The sequence below is a fragment of the Cynara cardunculus genome (genome assembly GCF_001531365.2).
Source record: "Cynara cardunculus var. scolymus isolate 2C chromosome LG 8, CcrdV1, whole genome shotgun sequence".
Taxonomy (NCBI): domain Eukaryota; kingdom Viridiplantae; phylum Streptophyta; class Magnoliopsida; order Asterales; family Asteraceae; genus Cynara; species Cynara cardunculus.
Window position 1 is genome coordinate 24476304 of NC_037535.1, and position 23404 is coordinate 24499707.

General features: G+C 36.0%; 3 protein-coding genes across 3 annotated transcripts; 2 read left to right on the plus strand and 1 right to left on the minus strand.

The window, feature by feature from the left end:
- Positions 1-1130: 1130 nt before the first annotated feature.
- Positions 1131-4157, plus strand: LOC112516709 (peptide deformylase 1A, chloroplastic-like). The gene is made up of 4 exons (XM_025123913.1): positions 1131-1692; positions 2032-2121; positions 3625-3692; positions 3784-4157. The coding sequence occupies exons 1-4, from the start codon at positions 1252-1254 to the stop codon at positions 4022-4024; spliced, it is 840 nt and encodes a 279-aa protein (XP_024979681.1). The 5' UTR covers positions 1131-1251; the 3' UTR covers positions 4025-4157.
- A 2316-nt stretch (positions 4158-6473) lies between these two features.
- LOC112517085 (probable polygalacturonase At1g80170) lies at positions 6474-13188 on the minus strand. The gene is made up of 9 exons (XM_025124403.1): positions 12941-13188; positions 12094-12228; positions 11823-11990; positions 10745-10765; positions 10428-10635; positions 9484-9565; positions 9271-9379; positions 8101-8217; positions 6474-7103 (listed from the first exon to the last, which is right to left on the minus strand). Exons 1-9 carry the CDS (start codon positions 13160-13162, stop codon positions 6822-6824), a joined length of 1344 nt encoding a protein of 447 aa, XP_024980171.1. The 5' UTR covers positions 13163-13188; the 3' UTR covers positions 6474-6821.
- Positions 13189-15153: 1965 nt separating this feature from the next.
- On the plus strand, positions 15154-20079 carry LOC112516680 (trafficking protein particle complex subunit 2). The gene is made up of 6 exons (XM_025123872.1): positions 15154-15205; positions 16065-16190; positions 17335-17420; positions 17579-17640; positions 19297-19382; positions 19580-20079. The coding sequence occupies exons 2-6, from the start codon at positions 16110-16112 to the stop codon at positions 19670-19672; spliced, it is 408 nt and encodes a 135-aa protein (XP_024979640.1). The 5' UTR covers positions 15154-15205; positions 16065-16109; the 3' UTR covers positions 19673-20079.
- Positions 20080-23404: the final 3325 nt, after the last annotated feature.

Below are 23404 nucleotides of genomic sequence, written 5' to 3' on the forward strand. Positions count from 1 at the left end.
AACTTTCTATTTCAACACCTAATTAATCAAACTTTTGGTTAATTCATTGATGTTTCCTTAGTAATCAAGAACGAACACATGTCGTCTTCTAAGGGTCCGTTTACCAAATGCTTACACGAGTAAATGCTTATCAAGTAACACTATCTTACCAGATAAATATGGTAAGCATCAATAATCTTACTTCGTAAGAGCAAAAACAAGTACCGAGAGTCTTACATGGTAAGTGAGAACAATAACTCTTACCACGGTTAATGTTTATTGGGTAAATTGTTGCATTTGAGGATTAGAGTCTTACCCGGTAAGCAAGTGATAATGTTGAATTTTGTCGGTAAACACTTATCGAGATAAACGTTTGGTAAACGGCTCCTAAGTATGCAACCGCATACTGTGACACACCACTTTTTAGGGTAATAACGACATATCATGGCTTAAATATTGAATAGACAATCATAAACTATAATTACGAATGGTGCATTTTGCCAAACTTGGCCTGCCTGCCAGTCCTGTTAAAAAAAAGCAGCCATTATCGTATAACGATTCTTAAAAAATGGATTGATTCAGAACAACCACTAAAATTTTAATGGTTGAATAGCGGAAAAATATATTAAATCGATAGATATTACTTGTATAGTTTTGTTTTCTTTTAAGGTAAAAGGCTTTTTAGGGTCGTTCGCCCAAGGACAAGCTCGACCCGTCCTATGTATAAGACATGCAAACACAACTCAGGGGTTGTTTGGTTTGTTTTCTAGAAGAAAAAAACTAGGTTTTCTACATAAAGCTCGCCCTAGAATTAATTGTGAAAAAAGGGCTTGAATGTGTTATGTTAAACGTCGGGATAAGATTAGCGATGCCCAAGATGGGCTCGGCCGAACCCGAGGGTAGGGACCGTAAAGGACCGGTTATGGACCGACTGTCCGGGCCTAGTTACGTTTTTTACAAAAATTCAAGGTCGGGGCCCGGGACCGGTTAACATAGCATCGGCTACGGCTAGAAAATGCAAAATCTCGGACCGGGGACCGATTTTGTGGCCAGATAAAATAGGTTGGATCAGGCTCGTTTCATGCCCAAGCCCACAAACGAAATGGAAACCAGATATATCCAGTTAGGTTCATGATTCCAGATCCAGACAAACGAAGCCACAAGTGGAAACCACGAATTCAACGAACTGGTTTCGAAGCTCAACCCGATAAGTGCTCCAACAACGATCCGATTATCTACGATCAATTCGCTTGAGGAACCAATTCTTCGAGTATGGAAGGAATTCAGCGGCTATCACACCGTCCTCCGCCGCTACCACTCGCCGGAAAATGTCGCAGAACTGCTTCATTTCATACACCGATGATTCCAGTAATTCGATTTCAATACAATCCAAATGTAAACCCCCAGTTTTGTCCATCTAAATCCGCCATTAAAGTGCATTTCATCACGAAGAAAAGAGGTCTCGATTCTTCTTCAATCGCTCCACTTCGAGCCGGTTGGTTTCTAGGTTTAGGGGAGAAGAAGAAGAATACTACAGATTTACCGGAGATTGTGAAAGCGGGTGACCCGGTTCTTCACGAACCCGCCCGAGAAGTATCACCCGATGAAATCGGGTCGGAGCGTATCCAGAAGATTATTGATGATATGGTGAAGGCCATGAGGGGAGCACCTGGCGTTGGCCTTGCTGCTCCCCAAATTGGTATTCCCTTAAAAGTTAGTTTTTATTTTTGTCCAAAATTGAATAACACATTCATCATAACATGGGAATCACAAGTTCATGAAACAGGGAATCACACGTTCGTTATTATTCATTCTGGATACCATATTCATGATGAATAAACACTATCATTAATGATAAACATGGACTACTTTATTTATTCTGAATAACATATTCATGATGAATAACACTATCATATTCATAACGAATATGACAATATTCATTATGAATATCCAAGTGTGTGCACAGTGGATCCTAATCGCTAACCCCTTAATTTTTTCTTCAAACTTATATCTAATAGTTTTCATATGCAATTGATGATGTGTTTTATATAGATTATAGTGTTGGAGGACACTGAAGAATACATAGGGTATGCACCAAAGGAAGATATCAAATCACAAGATAGACGTCCTTTTCCTCTTCTGGTAAGTATCCTCCATGCCAGCCTTCATTCTTTCAACATGAATCACCCTTTCCCCACGTGGCTTAAGATGTGGAACTCCTTTAGCACATATATCTGAGCCAAAAGTAGTTTACCAGACCTAGTGACCTACACTCTTGAGCTATTCGTGCTCCAAGACGGACTAAATGTACACCTACCTATTAATTTTTTTTTTTTCATACATTATCATTAAGGGTGCATTTGGTATCCGGATAGGATAGGATAACACAAGAAAGAACAGTTGTTCAACATTTGGTAGGACATAATATATAAAATAACAAATTTACTCCTAATGAGTTGTTTATATATTTTATAACAAAATATATCATTAGAAAGTTTTCAACGAAATGATTAAAATGACAACAAAAGGAAAAGTTTATGCAGTTTTTAATTTTTATTTTATACATTTTCTATATTATTTTTTTTGTTATTATATTTAGTTAATTATATAAATTAACCAAAATATAGAAACCATATAAAAATAATATTTTGAGGACAATAAAATGACGGTTTAAATAACATAAAATAAAATAATAAAACATAGGCGTGTTCCACTCTGTTCCACATAAAAGTTTTGTCAAACATGGAACAGTGATCCTTGTTTTATTATGTCTTGTCTAGTGTACCAAACGCACCTCAAGACTTACTTTTTACATTTTCAGTATATTATTGACATTTTAATATAAATAGGCATGCATATAGCAACGCGTTTTGTACTCATTTAGTCCTCTCTCTCGTCTAACCCCCTACCCCCTCGGACACTTTGACTGCTTTTGATACGAGGGACGACACATGATGGAACAAAGACATGGTCTCCAATGTTAGGTTCGATAATTGACCAGGACTCCACGAGTGACACAAATATGTATTTTTCTTGTCCCACCAAAATATGTAGAACAAAAATAATGAGATGGAACAAGCTTGGTAAATTACTAAACTACAAATGTTAGAATAAAACCCTAAAACTTTCCACAATTCTTCTGTCGGCCGACACTAGTTTCATCTGGTCCCATCCGCATACCAAATGCACCTTCTTGGACTATGGCTTTCCGTCTAGCCTGTTGAGTCTAGACCGGGACTATTTATCAATATATGTTGGAGCCTCCCTTCTTTTTCTCAAGGGATCTTTTTAAGAGTAATCTAAGGGGCCGTTTACCAAACACTTATCCGGTAAGCACTTATCGGTAAAATTTAATACTATTATTTACTTGTCGAATAAGATTCTAGTCAACAAAAACGACTTTCTATGTGACAATTTACCCGGTAAGAGCTGACCGTGGTAAGAGTCATTGCCCTCACTTACAAGGTAAGACTCTCAATCATTGCCTCGTTCTTACCGAGTAAGATTTTTTGTCCTTACCATATTCATCTGGTAAGGTAATATCACTTGGTAAGCGCTTAACCCAAGTAAGCATTTGGTAAACGGCCCCTAACAGTATTCCACATAAATGACTCAAAAGTTTTCATGAATTTCTTGAAAATTTAGGTGATTATAAACCCTAATCTTCAAAAGAAGAGCAACAAATCAGCACTGTTTTTTGAAGGCTGCTTGAGGTGAGTTATGGGTCTTTAAAGAAGAGCAATAAGCGTTGCTTGCTTGTATCCTATTATTGTCTTGATGTTTGTTGGTATGTGAGTTATGCAGCATTGATGGATATAGAGCATTGGTTGAAAGGTCCCTAGATGTTGAGGTTACAGGCTTGGACCGATACGGTCAACCGATAAAGGTGACAGCTTCCGGCTGGCAAGCTCGTATCTTACAACACGAATGCGATCATCTAGCAGGAACGCTTTATGTCGACAAGATGATCAAACGAACATTCAGGAGTGCCGAGAACTTGCAGTTGCCGCTAGCTAATGGTTGTCCTAAGCTCGGCGTTCGTTAGCATCGTCAGATGTTTTTGCCAAATTTAGTCCAATTTATGGTGATTATGTAGAGGCTGAATTGTATTTTTGGAGGTAGATGTTAAATGTCATTACTTGTGTACAATCGATTGCAAAAACCACATGTAGGGTAGAGTTAACCGATTGCAAAAACCAAATCAAACGAGCCCAATATAATCCATATGGATATAGGGTCAGGGGTAAGATATGTTTAAACCCCTGACTTCTTAGGAGGCTAAAGACTACGATACCGTTAGGCCAAAAACCATTTGGTGGCTTGGTGCTCTTATCATCAAGGTAAATTAGTAACATATTATAATTATTAACTAGTAGTTAGTTTTTTTAAGCAAACAATAAAAATTCAGAAACGCTTGGTTAACTAATTTAGTTAAAAGGGTTGGATGTAAGAAGAGATCACCTTTGGATCAATCCTAATTGAATGTCTACACTGATTAGATGTAATGAGATGTACCAGATCAATTCCATTCTAAAGCCATGAATGGAAATAAGGTTAAAAATGATCAATGGTTCATATTTAATCTTAAATTTCTCATCATAACTTCCTTCTCACACGATACTTCACCTTAGTTAAAATATTTATATCTAATTGGTGTAAATATAATTATGAATTAGGTAAAATGTTTATTTGTGGGATAAAGTTTTGTTGTAAAAACACTCATATCCTTGATTAATTGATGTAAATATTGACTTTAAAATACGGCAAATTGCATGAAAGAATAACGTACTTTAACTTGATTTTTTATTTTAGGTAACGTACTTTCAAAAACTTTCATTTTAGTACCTAAGATGTTAAGTTTTAAACATTTAAATACCCAAGTAACTGATTGAAGCATTAACCGGTTATCATACTGATGTGATATCCAACTCAATATTATTTGTTGACGTGATTAGTGACATTGATTTTTTTAATCTAAAATTAGTCTTCAACCGGTTACCCGGATACTTAAATATTTACACCTTAGGTATCAAAATGAAAGTTTGAGAAATACATTAGGTAAAATTGCACCAAAATGGAACCAACTTTCACCTAATTCTTATTTTGGGGAACCAACTTTCAAAATCGTCATTTTGGGGAACCAACTTGCATCTGATTCCTATTTTGGGGAACTAACTTGTACCTGATTTCTATTTTGAGGAACTCACTTCCAAAATCGTCATTTTGGGGAACCAACTTGCATCTGATTCCTATTTTGGGGAACTAACTTGTACCTGATTTCTATTTTGAGGAACTCACTTCCAAAATCGTCATTTTGGGGAACTAACTTGCACCTGATTTCTATTTTAGGGAACCAACTTGCAAAATAATTATAGAAAAATAACTAAAAAATTTTTTTTTCCAAAAATTAATGCAATAAAATCTATTTTTCATTTCAAATCTCGTTTTTTTTAATTCAGATATCAAATTGAACATTAAAAAAAATCTAAATTACCACAATAAAAATTGTTTTTTACTAATGCAAAAAAAATCTATTTAATAGAAAAAAATTAATTGATGCAATTGGTTAGATGGAAAAATCTTGAACGTGATATTTAATATTTTTTTATTGCATCAATTATTTTTTCTATTAAATTGATTTTTTTTGCATAGTAAAAAACAATTTTTATTGTGGTAATTTGGATATTTTTTAAAATGTTCAATTTGATATCTGAATTTAAAAAAACGAGATTTGAAATGAAAAATAGATTTTACTGCATTAATTTTTGGAAAAAAACGAATTTTAATTATTTTTCTATAATTATTTTGCAAGTTGGTTCCCCAAAATAAGAATCAGGTGCAAGTTGGTTCCTCAAAATGACGATTTTGAAAAATGGTTCCCCAAAATAGGAATCAGGTGCAAGTTGGTTCACCAAAATGACGCTTTTGAAAGTTGGTTCCCCAAAATAGGAATTAGGTGAAAGTTGGTTCCATTTTGGTGCAATTTTCCCAATACATTACCCAAAATAGAAATCAAATTAAAATACGTTACTTTTTCATGCAATTTGCCCTTCAAAATATACTGTAATTTCTTTTGAATTTTGAATAGCATATATGTAATTTATTTAAATCTTGAATAGCATGCATGCATGTAAATTTTAGTTTGTTTGAATTTTAGGAGATGAAGTTATTAATTTATTATGATATTATATTGAATCATTAATTAAGAAACAAATCATTAATTATTCTTTCAAGCAAAAAGAATATGTCATTAATGACTCATAACCACATCCGATGGTCACAATCATGTTAAAATGACTTCTTTTTGTACGGATACAATATTTATGGTTATCATTTTACAATAAAGGACGACACTAGAAGGCCGAAACCGTCCACTCTAAATTCTTGCGTCTCCAATAACTCCTATCAGATATCATGTCCCTAAAGCCGTCACGTCCGGTCTCAGAAAATAAAAAACAGCCCGAGACAACTTGGGTATCTCTAAACTTGGGCCACATTTAGGTTTTTAACAATCAAGCATCTTTCTTTCGAAAATGGTAGATCAAGGGAATGTACAACTTTCAATGCACGATGTACAAGTTGACATAACATTGATTTAGGGGGGATGATATACATGGGTTGGGCTTACGTGACACCAACCTGTTATCATGAGACCACAAAATAGTACTGAAAATCTGAAACTTCGCAGTAAAACATTGTGAAGGTAAAGAAAAACTTCGAACCTTTCACAGTGTTTTGCTGTGAAAGTTAATGTTAAGTAGTTGGTCTCACAGGTCTCATGAAAACACAGTTTGGTCTCACACGATCCCAAGTCTGATATACATACCTTGACAAATGATAGATTAAATGGCTTGAAGATGAGGGATGGATGAAGTAACCTGGTTAATGAAGCTTGAACAAGGTGAGTAGCAAGGAGGGGGGTATACAGTGCCTGAAGTTGATCCCCTGGCTTCCCAGCAAAATGAAGTTGTGATGCCCCCAGTGGCTGACACAAGTTGAACATCTTCTAAATATAGCCCCTCACAGGGGGCAACATCACTACAAGCAAAATTTATGGCTTCCTGGGAAGCTGAAGTTCCTTTTATATTCACATAGGATATGTTCTCCACATTAACAGCACAGGTCTGCAATTTCATGAAATGCATTTCAGGAACATTTGTTGGTAATCTCATACTTAACAAAGGAATGAAACCAAAGAAATCCAATATATCCCCGTTCGAAGGTAAGATGTATGCAGACCTAAGGTAATCACTAAGAGCCCAGTTATTTGTGAGAGCTGTGAGATCCAAATCCAACCACATGTATGGGTTCAGTGAGTAATCATATTGTGAATTACCATGTCTAGGTTTAACGTTTGAAACATAAAACACTCATGCCTTGGATCAATGAGTGTTAATAGTATGAATTATGATATTTTAGTTTAATGTTTGAAATGGAAAATGCGTTGGTTTCGGTTGTGTGAATTACCATATATGGGTTCAACTTGGTAATTCACACATGGATCTCACAGTTCTCATAAAATACTGAGTTCTTCCATGAATAGTAACATCTATCCTAAATAGTAGAGCGGTTGTTTCTGTGAAAACCCCAAGTAGTGGAAAGTGTGGGAAATGGAGAGGAATCTGGGAGTAAGATGTACGCAGACCTAACCTCTATCCTAAAGAGTAGAAGGGTTGTTTATGTGAAAACCCCAGCTAGTGAAAAGTGTGAGCAATGGAGAGAAACAAGAACGCTAAACATTGGAAAAGTGATATGAGTAAGCAATAGCAATGCAAATAAGAATAAAAATAGAGAGACAAATATGCTAAATTTTTAGAACTATATATGAGTAAGCAACAACAATATAAAAAGAATCAAGCTCAGGATAAACATAACCAAGGTGTGGAAACTACACATCCCTAATCTCATATATCAAAATCCAGTATAGCCCCATCCGGAGGTGGGGTCTGGGGGGTAAGATGTTCGCATACCTAACATCTACACCAAAGAATAGAGCGGTTGTTTCCGTGAAAACTTCAGCTAAAAGTGTGAGAAATGGGGAGAAACAAATACGCTAAACATTGAAAATGTGATATGAGCAAGAAATAACAATACAAAATTACAAATATGATCGATACATACCTTGTTTGGACATGCCTTGCTTGAATCACAATAATATTGATCGATTATGATTGGATTCGATACATTTTCCATCAACACATCCTCAAATTTGACATTGCTAACAAAACCGCTGCCTCCCTGGTTCAGAGACTAAAAATGTCATAATCTAGGTATCATTAGGGAGACCAAACATTGATATGGTTGGTCCCATAGAAATTTTCACACTGAAGAGTATATCAACATTATATGATAGTCAAGGGGTCATGTTCAAGGAAAAACTGCCAAAAAATGAAAATTTGAGGAACACCATACAAGTAACTTGTAAGCAATTTGTGCGATATGCACAACATGCACACGTGCATAACATGCACACGTGCATAACATGCACACGTGCATAACATGCACACGTGCATAGAAACCAAGATACAACTTTAATTACTTATATGCACATGTGCATATCTTACAGATGAATGGTTACAGAGTGTTCCTTAGTTTTTTGATTTTTTGGGGGGTTTTCCCTTGAACCTCCCTCAATAGTCAAGAACCAAATATAATATTTATATACGGCAAAACTCACACAGACGCCTCCTCTCTGGTGAGGCTGAGATCTATCAATAACCCGGATACTACTGGGCCTAGGGGTGTAAACGAGCCGAGCCGAGTCGAGTCACGTAGCAGGTTATTCGAGCTCGACTTAAAAAAATAATATTAGACTCGAGCTCGATTAACTTTTCAAAAGCCGGGCTTGAGCTCGAGCTCGAATATTTCTTTAATGTTTGAGCTCGATCTCGGTGCTCGTTTATGAGCTTGAATTCGTGATGGATTAACTTGTTCATTTACTCAAGCTTGATTATTTTTATATTTTGATTATGTAATTTGTAAACACATACATATGCTTGGCTTGAAAAAGTGTATGCTCGAATGGCTCGGCTCGGCTCCTAAAGTTTAATCGAGCTTTTGAACAAGTCGAGTCGAACATTGGTGTTATGGAGCTCGACTCATTAAGATAAGAGAGCTTCATTTTTGTGTTCAAGATCGACTCGAGCTCGATAATAATTAAGCTCAAGGTCGAGATAAATGAGCTCGAGCTCGAGTAGCTCGTTAAAAGATCGACTTGTTTACACCCTAGCTGGGCCAATGACCCTTTGGTTAGATAACCAGAGTTACAAGAGAACAAAATGTGACTAGTACCTGCCATGTTTTGATCCTGAGTCCATTTTCGGTGTTGGACAGAAATGCCCCACGAACACTCACATCAGACACTTGATCACAGGAGCCTGACTTTCCCAAGCTTCCGATGCTGCCAAAATTAATATCATAAACATGATGAAGTTATACGATCAGGATTAGCCATTGTATCAACCTATCGTCAAGATAAAGATATAAAAAATTAAAAGTTTTTACCTTATTCCATGGCCAGGACCACAGACAATGTTCCTAATCTTAACTTTTGAGGAATTGCTGACTATAGATATGCAGTCATCGCCTAGAGCAAATGTAGGGAGCATTCAGTAAATATGTATGGTATCAAACAAAATCTACAAATCCAACATTCTGGAATTATGAGACGGCTACGGAATTGAGGCTAAGCTGTGGGATAATCATTCAGATTCAATAGCACTTGTAGAAACAGATAAATGCTAGGCAAGATTCACCCTAAACGACAAACATTCATCTACGTAAGGGCCCATTTGTTAGCAGCTTAATGAGCTTAATGAGAACTTAGTCAGCTATACATGACTGTTTGGTAGTGGCTTAATGATATAGCTTTATGCAGAAGGCAAGTTTTTTCCAAACCTGTCTTTCCCAATTAAAAAAGCATGCTTCTTCCATCTAAGAAAAAACTCTCCCAAACAAAACCTTCTCAATCTATACAGACAGATTAATCTACACATACAACTTGATTTATATAGGACTTAATAGAAAACCAACCAAACAGCCCCTAACTTGTGTTTACGTTAGGTATTGGATAAAAAGAACATGTAATCAGAGGAAATACTTTGAACCATCTGCAATGGTAAAATATGGTCATATTCCAGCCAACTTCATACTTTTACTTGACAAAAAATAACTACATATCCATGATTCAGTATATTATTTATTAAATACATACTAACTTTTCTTTTTAAAGTTTCAGATTTGGTGACTGTTGTTTACAACCTGCTAAATGCCTCTTACTGGGTAAGAGGTACTTACCCGGTAAGAAGGGATGTTAAAACTGATTGCAATTTGGATATAAGCAATCAGTTTTAAAGGGTATTCCACAGAAAGTAATCGCAATTTGGATATAACCAACCTGTTCCAAAGGGTATCGTGTGGAAAGTAATTGCAATTTTGATAAAACCAACCTGTTCCAACAGTACTGTCTTTCACTTCAACATTTGTGGATGCACTTATATGGATACCATCTGTATTAGGGCTGCCAGAAGGAGCAAAAACTCCCAATCTTGATACGGCGACCCCATCGCATGTAGTGAATGCTATGTGCATTTGTTGGCCATTTATAATCATTAGATTCTTGACCACCAAATTGTTGCATCTGTGAAAGGTTATAGCCTGCATAGTAATTTTGGGGAAGTGTTATAGCACAAAAATCTTATATTCTTTCGGGCATAATAAGCACAAATTTATGAACCAACTCCACTGGTCCAATATCAATACTAACCGTTGGAGCGTGTCTGCAAGGCTGGAAAAAGTTGAAAGAAGAGAGAAGTTAGTTTATATATACAGATAGAAAGAAGAAAGACAGCCAACTTATGGAGGTGATGAGAGAAAGTTCAAATGAGAACCATAAATATTTTGAAAACTTGGGAACCAAATATAAATCGGGGGACCTTCTTTTGAGAAATCGTTAAATGGTGAGATCTTTGTGAACTAGTGCATCATGTAATTTCATATGATCTTTTTAATCTGTGAAGTGATTAACATATATTTGTTTCACAATGTATCTGTTTCATATGTACTAGGTTGAACCTTTTTGGCATGTTTGTGAAACAAAAAATACATGTAAAAAGTTTCACATTGTGAACCGGATACATATGAAACAAACATATTGTGAAATAAATATATGATAATCAATACATTAAATGCTATATTTAGATGGAAAAAGATCATGTAAAACAAAACCTCAAGGTAGAAGTTCTCACATATCTCATAAATTTTGGAGTTCTAAAATGATTAAGCCCCTATATATATATATATATATATATATATATATATATATATATATATATATATATATATATATGGGTTTAATCATTTGAGAGAACTCCATATATTGTGATAACCATTGGAACTGTTACTTTAAAGTATTGTTTCACATGATTTGTTCTCATCTAAGGCTAGCATTTAATGTATTAATTAACATATATTTGTTTCATATGTATGCGGTTCACAATGTGACACTTCTTTATGTGTAACTTTGTTTCACAAAGAGGCTAAAAGGGTTCACATTGTGAAACAAATATATGTTAATCGATATCCTAAATCCTAGTCTTAGATGAAAAAAAATCTTATGAAATATCACATGATGCACTAGTTCTCAAGGCTATTACAATTTCATGGGTTCTCAAAAGAACCCCCCCCCCCTATATATATATATATATATATATATATATATATTCAAGCATGATATATGATATCATGTATGTTCATCATGAATGAATAGTTGGTTCCCCGGTTCTTAAGATATTTACGCTTCTCATTTGAACCTACTCAGAGGCCACGTATACAACAAGAAATACATTTTTTGGGTCGATCTTGCATGAACTATTCCACCATTCTTTTCCCATCCCATCAATGGTTCCTCCTTCTACAGTGAGGTGATCCACACCATGGAAATATAGCCACTTATGTGTATCATTTCCATGCCAAACATCAGGATTACTTGGAGCAACAATCGAACCAGAGATCTATAGAGATAGAAAACAATAATCTAAAGTGAGAAGAGAGTGGTAATAGAAAGGTGCTGAGCAACAGATTTGGTAATTCAAAGTTGATTGATATTTCTCATACCATCAAAGTTATTTTCGAGATGCAAGGGCCTGCCAGACTAATTGGTCGAACAAGACAATGACTTCCATCAGGAATTATGATTCTTGCTTGTTTTACCTTTGAAGAACATGCCATGTCCCAAACCTCTGCAAAGACCTGACCAGAAACAGGGTTCTGTCAATAGATGATCAAACAGATGTGTATATGTAATTATATATATGTGTGTATGGGGTTAGGTTTAAGAGAAAACCGCAAAAAAATGAAAAATTGAGGAACAGCTTGGTAACCATTCATCTGGACAGTATGCACATGTGCATATTATACAAATGAATGGTTACCGAGGCGTTCCTTAGTTTTCCATTTTTTGGGGTTTTCCTCTAAACCTCCGAAGTATAGTATCGTGTGAGAATATGAGTTAAGATGAGAAACCTAAGAAAGGATTTGGACCCTTGATCACTTTTAATCTCACCCCACCCCATGAATTGTACTTCTTACGGGAATTGATCCAATGCATCTTAATGCATCTCCTAACTGATGATCTTCAATTAAGATTGATCAAAGAGTGGAGATCCTTTCTTAAGGTTCTAAACAGAACCCGACCCTATATAACTCTCTCTCTCTCTATATATATATTATCTCTTGATTCAAATCTTTTGACACTTTCCCTGATGTAACTTCATTTACAATGAAACAAACATCTGTCTATGAACTACTTTAATCAGAAAAAGACTAATAATGGGTGCTTTTCATGAGACTTCAATGCTCCGCGTAAAACTTGCACAGCCCTCTTTGAACAGATAGATACCTAGGCATTTCAACAAACACTTGGTGAACTAAAAAATAAAAAACCACTGTTACACTTGATCACCTTAGTGTCGTCTTTAATGCCGTCCCCCTTTGCACCATAATCCTTAACATTAAGAACTATTTTTGATTCAAAAATATTTCTGAAAGCTCCCAGTTGCGGGAGTTGCTGCAATAAAGAATCAAAACCTCGTGCATTCGCGAAATTTGAATAGAGAAATCCCCAGTAAATAATAAGATATACAAATGAAAGAGCTGAAGAGGATACAGACACTGTTTCGCTCATCTCTTTACTGTTAGATAACAGATCAATTACAGTGGAAACTTTACAGGTTTCTATACAAATTGCTGAGTTTTGGACATGTTCGGATGAATTATTGTCGTTTGAACCAGGCCGGGGGAGGACGAAAGTACATGCTTTTCTTTATTCTCCCCCTTCCCCCATTTTCACTTTCTTCCCTTTCAACTTTCGGAATTTGCATCAAAGCCCTTTCATACCGACAACGTTTCGCTCATCTTTTTCTAAGGGGCCGTTAACCTAAACACTTATCCGGTAAACATTTATCGGTAAAATTCAACACTATCACTTACTTACCGGGTAAGATTTTAATCACTAAAACGCATCATATGCAACAATTTATCCCGGTAAGCGCTAACCATGGTAAGAGTTCTCGTCCTTACTTACCGGGTAAGACTCTCGATTCTTGTTTTCGCTCATACCGGGTAAGATTATTAACCCTTGCCATATTCATCCGGTAAGTAAAACGACTTGGTAAGCGCTTATCCAGGTAAACATTTGATAAACGGCATCTAAGTTTTTTGATTAATTTTGAGAGACTTTTTCAGGTTTTTGGTTAATATTTCTTGTGTGTTTTTTAATATCCTAGAGAATCAACAAAATATAGCGGGGGCGTCTTTCATATAAAAAAAATTTCTATTTGAGAAATTAAGTTGAGTGGGTGCATGAACCCCTCGGGCTTCTTATGTCTGCCCCTGCCCCCCACACTTGATTCTAAAGTTTAAAAGGCAACACAAAAGGAAGGATTGCAAATGCTTGAGCTTATTTGATCGTGTTAAACAAATTTAAAACTTGATTCAATAGTTTTAACAAGCATTTTTTATGTAAATCTCAGTTCGACTTAACAAATATATGAGTTTGATAAAAGGGTTTAAATAACTCGAAAATGATAACATAATTAAGGTTGATTTAAGTTCAATGTAAGTATATGTATTTACTTTACTTCCATATTAACCATCGAGTGATTATATACAGATCTACATGTGCTCATACTCTTTCGTCCCGATGCAATTGATTTATTTACTAAAATAAATTCACTTTAACTTGATGTCCACTTCCCTAATTTAGCAAAAAGTGGTTGCAGCTTATCAATAATGTCATTGCATGTGACATTACAAGTTGCAAGTTTGAATTCATTTGATTCTTTTTTTTTAATTTTTTTTATTAATTTGGATATTCAATCTACTATGCGAACCGACTAATCTCAGGGCGACCATCCGTTTCACGGGTACCCGAAGTCACCACATTTGAACTTCCGTGGCCATAAGAGGATTTTTATTTCTTATTGAATTCAAATCTGGGATCTCCAGACACTTTTGACATTTGTAGTCCAAGCTCAAATCAATATGACACCACCTTTATGGTTAAAAAAAGTTCCCAACAATAGGAAAAAAGAAAAGAAAAATCCACTTTTAATTAAGCCGTAATTTTTATGAATAACATTTGTTTTATTTCATGTTATGTTAATTATATTGTATCTCTACACCATTTACTTAAACTACATGTATTTAGATTGAATTAGGGAGGACTGTAACGTAATTATCTTAAATTACAAGGGTCAAACTGAAACTTCTTCCATGTCGATAGTTGGACAGGGATCACATAAATAAGAGTAAATTATGTTTTTAGTCACTGGATTTGTTAAAAGATGCAATTTTAGTCCTTATCGTTTAAAAATTACGATTTTTATCCCTATATTTTGTAATTTGTTGTTAATTTCATCCTAATGATTTAAAACTTGTTGTTTTTTCGGTCCTTATTATTTGTAATTATTTACTATTTTAGTCCCTTCTATTGTAATACAAATCAATTTAAAGACGAAAATAACAATAAATTACGAATTATAGGGAGAAAAATCATAATTTCTATACCACTAAGACGAAAATATAAATTATCAACAAACCACAGGGACTAAAATTGCTATTTACTAGAAAGAAGGAAATACCCCATCTCCTCGACCCCGACCCCCACCAAAAAAAAGTCATTCGTCTCCTTAGTCGGTGCGGTGAAGATTTCCGATCAGTTCACAGCGTACGTTTACCTGTCGATTTCATTTTTATTTATGGTTTTCACTTAGATTCGTAGATGCAGGCTCTATAATTGATTATCTTGATTGCTATTCCGGACATTGGCTTACTGCCATCGCACTATGGCACTGTTGTGTAGTTTTATGTGTCTATGTCGATCAGGATGATACGATTGATGATATCGCAGTGTCGTTTTATGTGTCTATGTCGATAAGATGATCTAATTGATGTATCGCATTGTTGTGTTTTTGTATCTGTCTTCACATTTTTCTGGTGATCCGTCAAAATTGTTCATTGGTTGCCATAATTTTGGTTAGGGTTTATAATTTGTAATTTCTGGTTGTTTCGAGGGTTTATGAAATTAAGACATCACAATGTCTGAACTTCAGCCTAAGAACAGGATTTCGAGTGGCTGGAGGTTTTGAAGGACAGATTGGAGTAGTTGTTTCCTAAGTAGATGGGATTAAAATCTTAAAGCATGATACATATTGGAAGGAGAAAGTAGATCAGTAACATACCATGTTCAAGCCACTGTTTTTTGTGTTTCTCTTCCATTAGCCATGTTAAAGGTTTGATTTTGAGCGTGAAGTTTGATGTTTTGAAGTTGATTATTGCTTTAGGTATCCTTGTTGTAAATGTAGATGGTAATATTTGGGTTTGTAGGACGTACGTTTTTTTGCTTTTTTAGGATCGCTATATATTGCTAAATGCACCTCTGTCCGCTAATTTCCTCCTCACCCACATCAACACCAAAACTTATTTTTTACATTTTTACATTTTTGCTTGATTTGACCTGATTCTGACATAAAAGTGCATATAGCGTCACCCCTTTTCTAGTATGTAACTTCCATTTCTTGATGCAGGACTTTATAAAATTCAGGCTACCAGCAGCTGTGTTCTGGATCAATATGTCTAGTACAGCATGCTTTATGATAATTAGCAGAAATGACATACCTATCTATGAAGCTGAAGTCGGAACTGCTCCTAAAGTATGCTTATTTTTCACGTCATTTCTGGATTTGATTAATCATGTCAGATTATGCAAACAAAATGGCTTATTCTATTTTAGTTAAATATCTTACTGTGCTGAAAAGCTCTAATTATGACAAATGCTCTACATGCACAGCAAGCATTGTTCCTCGCTTCATTAATATTCTGCCATCATCCTGTTCACCTCTTCCTAAATTTGCATTGACCTCATTATTTTTCATCTCAATTGTTAATCTTCTTCTCTCATGAGAGGGAATGATTGGAATATAATCTTTTGAGAGCTCTTAACATTATGTCAAGATACCAAAGGGTCATTGGCCCAATGGTACCTTGGTTATTGATAGAGCCCAGCCTCCAAGGAGGTCAAGGGTCAAACCTTACCAAAGGTGAGGTGTAGTATTTTTAGTATATAGATTTATATACATCAAAAAGCATTGCATCAAGATCACTTAGAAGCACTCTTTGTGCTAGTTCACTATTTGTGTAGAAAGTAGATTTAGATTAGGTGTTACTTTAGGCAACAATGTTGGTGGATTAACATTTAGGGTCTGTTTGTTAGCAACTTGATGAGGTTTATCGGACTCAACTTATTCGGTCAATTATAAATGATTGTTTGGTAGCGGCTTGATGATATAGAAAGTGATCTATTTAATAAGCTTTTAGGGTAGAGCTTTATGTAGAAAGCCAAGTTTTTTCCAAACATGTCACTCTCAGTTAAAAACAGACACGCTCCTTCCATCTATTGAAAAACGCTATCAAACAAAAACATTCCCAATCTATGCGGACAGATTAATCCACACAGACAGCTTTATCCATACAAGACTTAATGGAAAACCAGCCAAACAGCCCCTTAGTATATGTTTAAATCACATGTTGCTTTTGGAGGGAACTTCTCTTTGTAAAATTACAAATACTTTGTCGTGATCACTAGGCTGGATTGGTTTATTAGGGGACTCTACATGATACTCCTTTTAGGTTGTAAATGTAACCACTTCTGCACTTCGAAGGAAAATTTTCACTGTTCTACATGTGAATCGATTTGTTTTTTATTTTATGCACTTACGTAGACTAAGAGCAACATCTTTCTGTTTACCTGAAATGATTTGCTCACACTACTAATGCATACCTTAAATTACCTTCTAGAAAGAAGAGGCTGCGCATCAGCACCAGTTCATCCTCCATGCAGCTTTGGATGTTGTCCAAGATCTTGCATGGACAACAAGTGCTATGTAAGATTCATCAAATGCTCTATCTGTCTCTATCTATATCTCTCTCTCTCTGTATATATGTGTGTGTGTGTGTGTGTGTCTGTCTATAATTGACGGAAGCTGCTTATTTTTCAGCTCATTTTTCTCGCTCATACAGACTTCTACTTTTCTGGTTCCAGGTTTCTGAAAGCAATTGACAGATTCAATGATTTGGTGGTGTCGGTATATGTTACAGCTGGTCATATCCTTCTTATTTTGGTAATTAATTGTTTAGTTGACTCTTAATCACATTACATGGAAGAACAAAATTCTATTTTAACAAATCACTAATAAGTTCACAAAATCTTTCTTTGGTACCCTTCTCTGTGTGTGTGTGTGTGTGTGTTTTGCTCTTATAAGTCTATATTAGATTTATCTGAAACCTTTTGCTTCTCAATAATATTATATGTCCCCAAGTTCTTCTTTGAGAAAGTGTAATGGCATGTTATGACGATATGCATCATTCTTGTTTTTTGAGGGTGCGTTTGGTACTCGGACGGGACTGGACATGAGTGGACGGGCGAGAGTGAGATAGGCAGGTGAAAGAATTATGTAAGGTTTTAAGGTCTTAATATATCATGGATAGTTTAGTAATTCACCTATTTTGGCGGGACAGGAAAAAAATGCAACTTTGTCTCACTCGGGTCCTGTTCTGTCCTGTCTCGTATGTCACACCCAATGTGAACAAGTTTTTGTACTGTCCCGTCCTGTCCCTCCTACCAAACTACCCTGATTGTCCTTGGCTTCATTCTTGCTACAATTTGCAACCATACAATGAGATCTGATGATTTGCAAACAGGCTTTCCTTTGCCTTATGTGACAACTGACAAGGAGGTCAATCAGAGCTTTGTAGCTGGTACAGATGATTATGTTCACGTGATTCCCTCATCTACATTCAGGTGTGATAATAATTTATATGTTGTATTTAACCATAGTTGTTAAAAGTTCGCCTGGGGCACGCCTAGGCTCTAAGGCTCATAAGGCTCAAGGTCTTGGGCTTTTTTCAAGTTGAGGCTCAGTGTATTAACGAGGCTCACTAAGGCACTGCGCCTTGTGGGCTAGGTGCGCCTCATAAAGAGTTACTAAATACCTAGTTAAACCCTAAGATTAAATAAGTTTTCTCATCTCCTAGATTTCTTAAAAAAAGTGTGATTGAATAGATGACTTAAGTCAAACCCTAATATTAAATACCAAGTCCTTAGAACTTCAAGCCTCCTCTGTAAATACCCAGACCTTAAAACTTCTCCTTCACGGCTCACACTTTAAACCCTTCTGCCTCTATCGAAGTACTGTTGGTTGCTGCACTGGAGACTTGGTGTGTCTAACTCTGTGTGTGTGTGTGTGTGTATATTGGCAAGATGCGCCTCACATTCCTGAGGCCCGTGCCTCACGCCTAGGCCTGGGACCCCGTTGCGCCGAGGTGCGTCTTGAGCCTTTAACAACTTTGTATTTAACACATATGTCCGAACAAGTCCATGCAAAGCACCCTCTCCACATGGTTTGGATAATGTTAGGCTTCCGGTCAGTGGGCATGACCCCAAAGGACTGGTGTGATCTTTTAGGGTGTGTTTGGTACGTGGACAGAATTAAACAGGACTGAACGGGGTGAGAGTTATGTAGGCAGGTGAATTATGGAAGGTTTTAGGGTTGTAATTTGACATGAGTATTACCAATATTGTGCCATTTCCTTGATTTTTGTTCCACCTATTTTGATGGTACAGAAAAAATGCATTTTTGTCCCACTCCAGTTCGCTCTCGTCCCTGTCTAATGTCATGTCAAACATGGGACAACAAGTTTTTGTACCGTTAGTTTCTATTTTTTTTTCCTCTCATATATATTCCTTAACTCAAATTACACATACACGATTGATGCTGCTTCATGACTCCCGCAATGATGATGGGATCAAGAGCTTTTTCCAAGACGTCCATGAGCTTTACATTAAGGTAACATTTGAATATATGTTTTCTTCATTTGAATCATTCTTATAATATGAGGGATCCCAACCCTAAACCAGATTATATCAATATTTGTTCTTTGATTTTGTGTCTTGCAAATTGCAATATGACAAGATTTCTTTATGTTAAATCGATCATCCAAGCAATGTGTTCTGTAATTATGGCTACATACCTTGTTTTTGCAGATTCTTCTGAATCCTCTTTACCTACCAGGATCTCGTGTTACGTCTTCGCATTTTGATACAAAGGTACGAGCTCTTGCAAGAAAATATCTATGAGTTCATCGTCTTACATCTTCACTTTGTGAGTCGATTAAAGTTTCTAATACTTTTAAACTCGAGATCTGGCTTTGAGCTAGGTCTTTAATTCCTATATCAACGTGTTTCGGCCACACTCGATTGTAGCTTTAGGCTGTTTGTGACTATTATCATCTGGGAGCACGATTTAGGGCATAATATGCTTTGGCAATCTACTCTTTTGAGGTAGAGGTCAAGTCTTCTTACATATTACCACCCCCCTAAACCCCACCTCCGGGTGGGATATACTGGGCTCGTTTGGTTTGGTTTAGTTTATGCTATGACGATGTCATTTATGTATTTGATATCGACTCTAAAAATGGAAGCTTGAATACAAAACTCAAAATGTATGTCTTCTTTTGGAATGGAGTATGTAGATCTCTATCAAAGATGTAATGCATCTTTATTTGTTTGTTGGTTGCTTTCCTCTGGGGCCGTTTACCTACGCTAACCGGGTAAGATTTTTGGCCATCAAAATGGCATAGTAAGATTTTTGGCCATCAAAATGGCATAGTAAGATTGTTGGACTGTTGGTAAGCAACTCTTACCCGGTAACTGATTACCGGGTAAGAGTCATCACCTTCACTTTTTTTTGGAAGGGTGTCTTAGGCATAGCCTAATCCCGGCACATTGTGATAGCAAGAAATCAGCCCTAATAAAATCAGTAGCAACAATTGTTGTATACCTCTGGAATCAAACCCTGGGCAGGTGGGATAGTTTACCACATCCCCCCAGGACCTCAACCATTACGCCACAACCCTTGTGGTTATCACCATTACTTACCGGGTAAGATTCTTAGTATTTGCCATGAAAGTGTCGATGCCTGTTCATTGACCGCCATTTGTAGTTCAGCTGCAATACACAAGTGTGGATTTCGAAAGTTAGTGACACCAATGAGTCTCGAACACTTCAGCAAACACAAAATGGGTAAGTGTTAACGAAGTAAGAGTACAGTCTGGGTAGGTGAGGACTGAAAATGGTTGTTTACAAGCGTATGGGTAAGCACCACCTGAAGTTGGGTAAGTCAGAAAGCAACCCCTTCCTTGCTCGGTCAACATATTTGTGGGTCAAAGTGTGTTGGTAAACATCCCTTCTTACGCGGTAAGAAGCGGTCAGCAGGTCAGCAGATAGTGAACAATCTCTTAGGGGCTGTTTACCCAAAACACTTGTCCGGTAAGCACTTACCACCAGTAACCGGGTTAAGTCCATCAAAACGGCATTTTATGCAACAATTTATCCGGTAAGCACTTACCAGTAACCGGGTTAAATCCATCAAAACGGCATTTTCTGCAACAATTTATCCGGTAAACGCTAGTCGGGTAAGACTCTTACCGAGTAAGATTCTCGGTCCTTGTCATTGCTCTTACCGAATAAGATTCTCAATGTTTTCCATGTTCATCCATAAGTGACCTCGTAAGCATTTACCGGATAACCATTTGGTAAATGAACCTTTAATTTTTTGCTTCCAAAAAAACAATGTGAAACCCACATGCATAACCCGCATAACGAGTCCCTAACGAGTCCCTTGGAAAGGGTGGCTCTATGCCAGATTGGGCTTGTTGAATGAGAGTGGTTCTTGGATGTGTGGACCAATCTTGTTCGGTTGGTTATGATTTATGAATATTCCTGATTGAAGGTTGGATTGGGTTGGGTTGGATTGGGTTAGTTGAGTTCTAAGCCAACATTATCAACATGTATGTAGGATTTACGAATTTAGACCCAATAGGGGTTGGTCTGGTCCTAGTTGGATTCACTGGTCAATTGTTGGGTTGGATTGGGTTGGGTTGCATAGTTGAGCCATCGGTTTTATGTGCAGCCTTAACAATAATGTTGTTGGTTCGACTCACATGGTCACATCCCAATTGTTTTGTGTGATTGTTACATTTTCTTAATGGGAAACAATTCTGAAGATGTTGCAACTATTGCAAAGATGTCGACTATCAAGTTACCTTATAATTTTTTATTATATGGAAAAATTATCACATCAATATTGAACCATGTAGCCTAGGGGTGTGTCAAAAATAAACTGATTCAGTTGGCACTGACTGACTATAATTGGATTGGATCGTATTGAAAATTCCAGCATTCAATTTGGATCAGTCTTTTCTCGGATGGCAATCCGAATAGACCAAAACCGTATCGAACTGAACCGATCAACATCCAATTATCATTTGATGACCATTCAGTTGTCCTTTCAACCATTATCCAACTATCATCCAAATAATTTATTTTCAAATTGCTAAATCATAATTTGTTTTATGTGAGACTTTGAATTTTTAACTTCCCTTGGGTTGGTTTTGATATTTATTAAAAGTGATTAATCAATTTGTATCATTGTTGGAGAATTGGATTGAATTAACACATTGGATGGATCCAATCTTAACGGAACATTCATTGGATATCAAATAAACGTATACAATGGATGAAACCGAACCCATTCAACCATCCATTGGATTCGATTGAATCGATTAACCAATATTAATCAGATCAGTTGGCAAAATTCAACATTCAATTGATGATTGGATCGGTTCAGTTTTCCTCACATCCAATATATGTCAACCGATGAACAGGCCTAATGTCATGTATGCTAAAATCTCTAGGTAAAATGGGTAAAAATAAGTTTTTTTGTTGTACTAATCAAAAACAAGAATATATTGATGCCTAAAAAAGAACCAAGACGAATTTTATTAAATTTTTATGCATTTTGAAATATTAAATTCCTTTTAAATGACCTCTGATAAAAGGGTAAGGTGTTGTTTATTTACCTCTTAATAGTTCCATTAAGAGGTAGTCTCTAAATCTTTAAGAGGTGAATCTTGTTTGACAAAAAAAAAATGTCTCTTAATGGTTCTAAAACCCTCTGAATAATTTTGTATATTGGACCTTTCTTAACTATTCAACGCCATAATTTCATTTTAAACAATTACCAGACAATTGTATTTCATTTTGTACTATATCATGATTGTCTTTTAATCATTCTGTATCAAACCATTCAATAATTGCCAAACAGCCCATAATCATGAATTTTGTAGATGTATTAGGGATGTTTGCAATGCGGTTTAAATTCAAACAACAAAAAATCACAACGTTCGGAGCAATTCATTTAGCTTTTATTTAAATATCATACGTCGAAAGTGACGATATAAAGTTTCATAATCTATATAAACGTATAACAAAATGTTTCTAAAGTCCTTAAGATGCAAAGAGGAAAGTGGATATGCATGTAACATGGTTAAGTCCAAAATGCATAACAAGGTTAATCATACTTCTTAAACAAATCTGACAACCGAGTTTTATCTCTTATCAATTTAGGTAGATCTAGAATTTTTGTCGAGCGGTTGCATCTTTAAAGGGAATCAAAAGTCCGTAAAGTCATCCGATATACTTTTAGCCGAATTCCACCGTTTCAATGTTCCTTTCTAAGTTTTTTGGTTGACTTGGAGAGATTTTTAAAGGGGGTTCTGATTTTGAGGTGCTATTTTGGGTTTTTTTTTTTTGGTTAATGTTCGTTACACTTTACAATATCCTAGAGTATATCTCAAAGTTTTGCGGATGCATTTTTCATACCTCAAAAGAACTCTTACTTGCAAAAATAGGTAAAACATATTCACAGGAGCCTGTTCGGACATACATCAATCCATCCCTGCTCATCGAACTCTCCATGCTCGACGATCTATAAACTATTGAAGATTGAATAATATCTAAATGATCATT

What these genes read in the sequence shown, in the direction of transcription:
- LOC112516709 (XM_025123913.1), top strand. Translation starts at nt 1,252, where the DNA reads ATGGAAGGAATTCAGCGGCTATCACACCGTCCTCCGCCGCTACCACTC. An exon ending in AAATTGGTATTCCCTTAAAA is followed by an intron (nt 1,693 to 2,031) that starts GTTAGTTTTTAT and finishes TGTTTTATATAG; the next exon opens with ATTATAGTGTTGGAGGACAC. An exon ending in TTTTTTGAAGGCTGCTTGAG is followed by an intron (nt 3,693 to 3,783) that starts GTGAGTTATGGG and finishes TGAGTTATGCAG; the next exon opens with CATTGATGGATATAGAGCAT.
- LOC112517085 (XM_025124403.1), bottom strand. Translation starts at nt 13,162, where the DNA reads ATGAGCGAAACAGTGTCTGTATCCTCTTCAGCTCTTTCATTTGTATAT. An exon ending in AGACAGTACTGTTGGAACAG is followed by an intron (nt 9,566 to 10,427) that starts GTTGGTTTTATC and finishes CATTTGCTCTAG; the next exon opens with GCGATGACTGCATATCTATA. An exon ending in GGTCCTGGCCATGGAATAAG is followed by an intron (nt 9,380 to 9,483) that starts GTAAAAACTTTT and finishes TAATTTTGGCAG; the next exon opens with CATCGGAAGCTTGGGAAAGT.
- LOC112516680 (XM_025123872.1), top strand. Translation starts at nt 16,110, where the DNA reads ATGTCTAGTACAGCATGCTTTATGATAATTAGCAGAAATGACATACCT. An exon ending in GGTATATGTTACAGCTGGTC is followed by an intron (nt 17,641 to 19,296) that starts ATATCCTTCTTA and finishes CTCAAATTACAC; the next exon opens with ATACACGATTGATGCTGCTT. An exon ending in TCCATGAGCTTTACATTAAG is followed by an intron (nt 19,383 to 19,579) that starts GTAACATTTGAA and finishes TTGTTTTTGCAG; the next exon opens with ATTCTTCTGAATCCTCTTTA.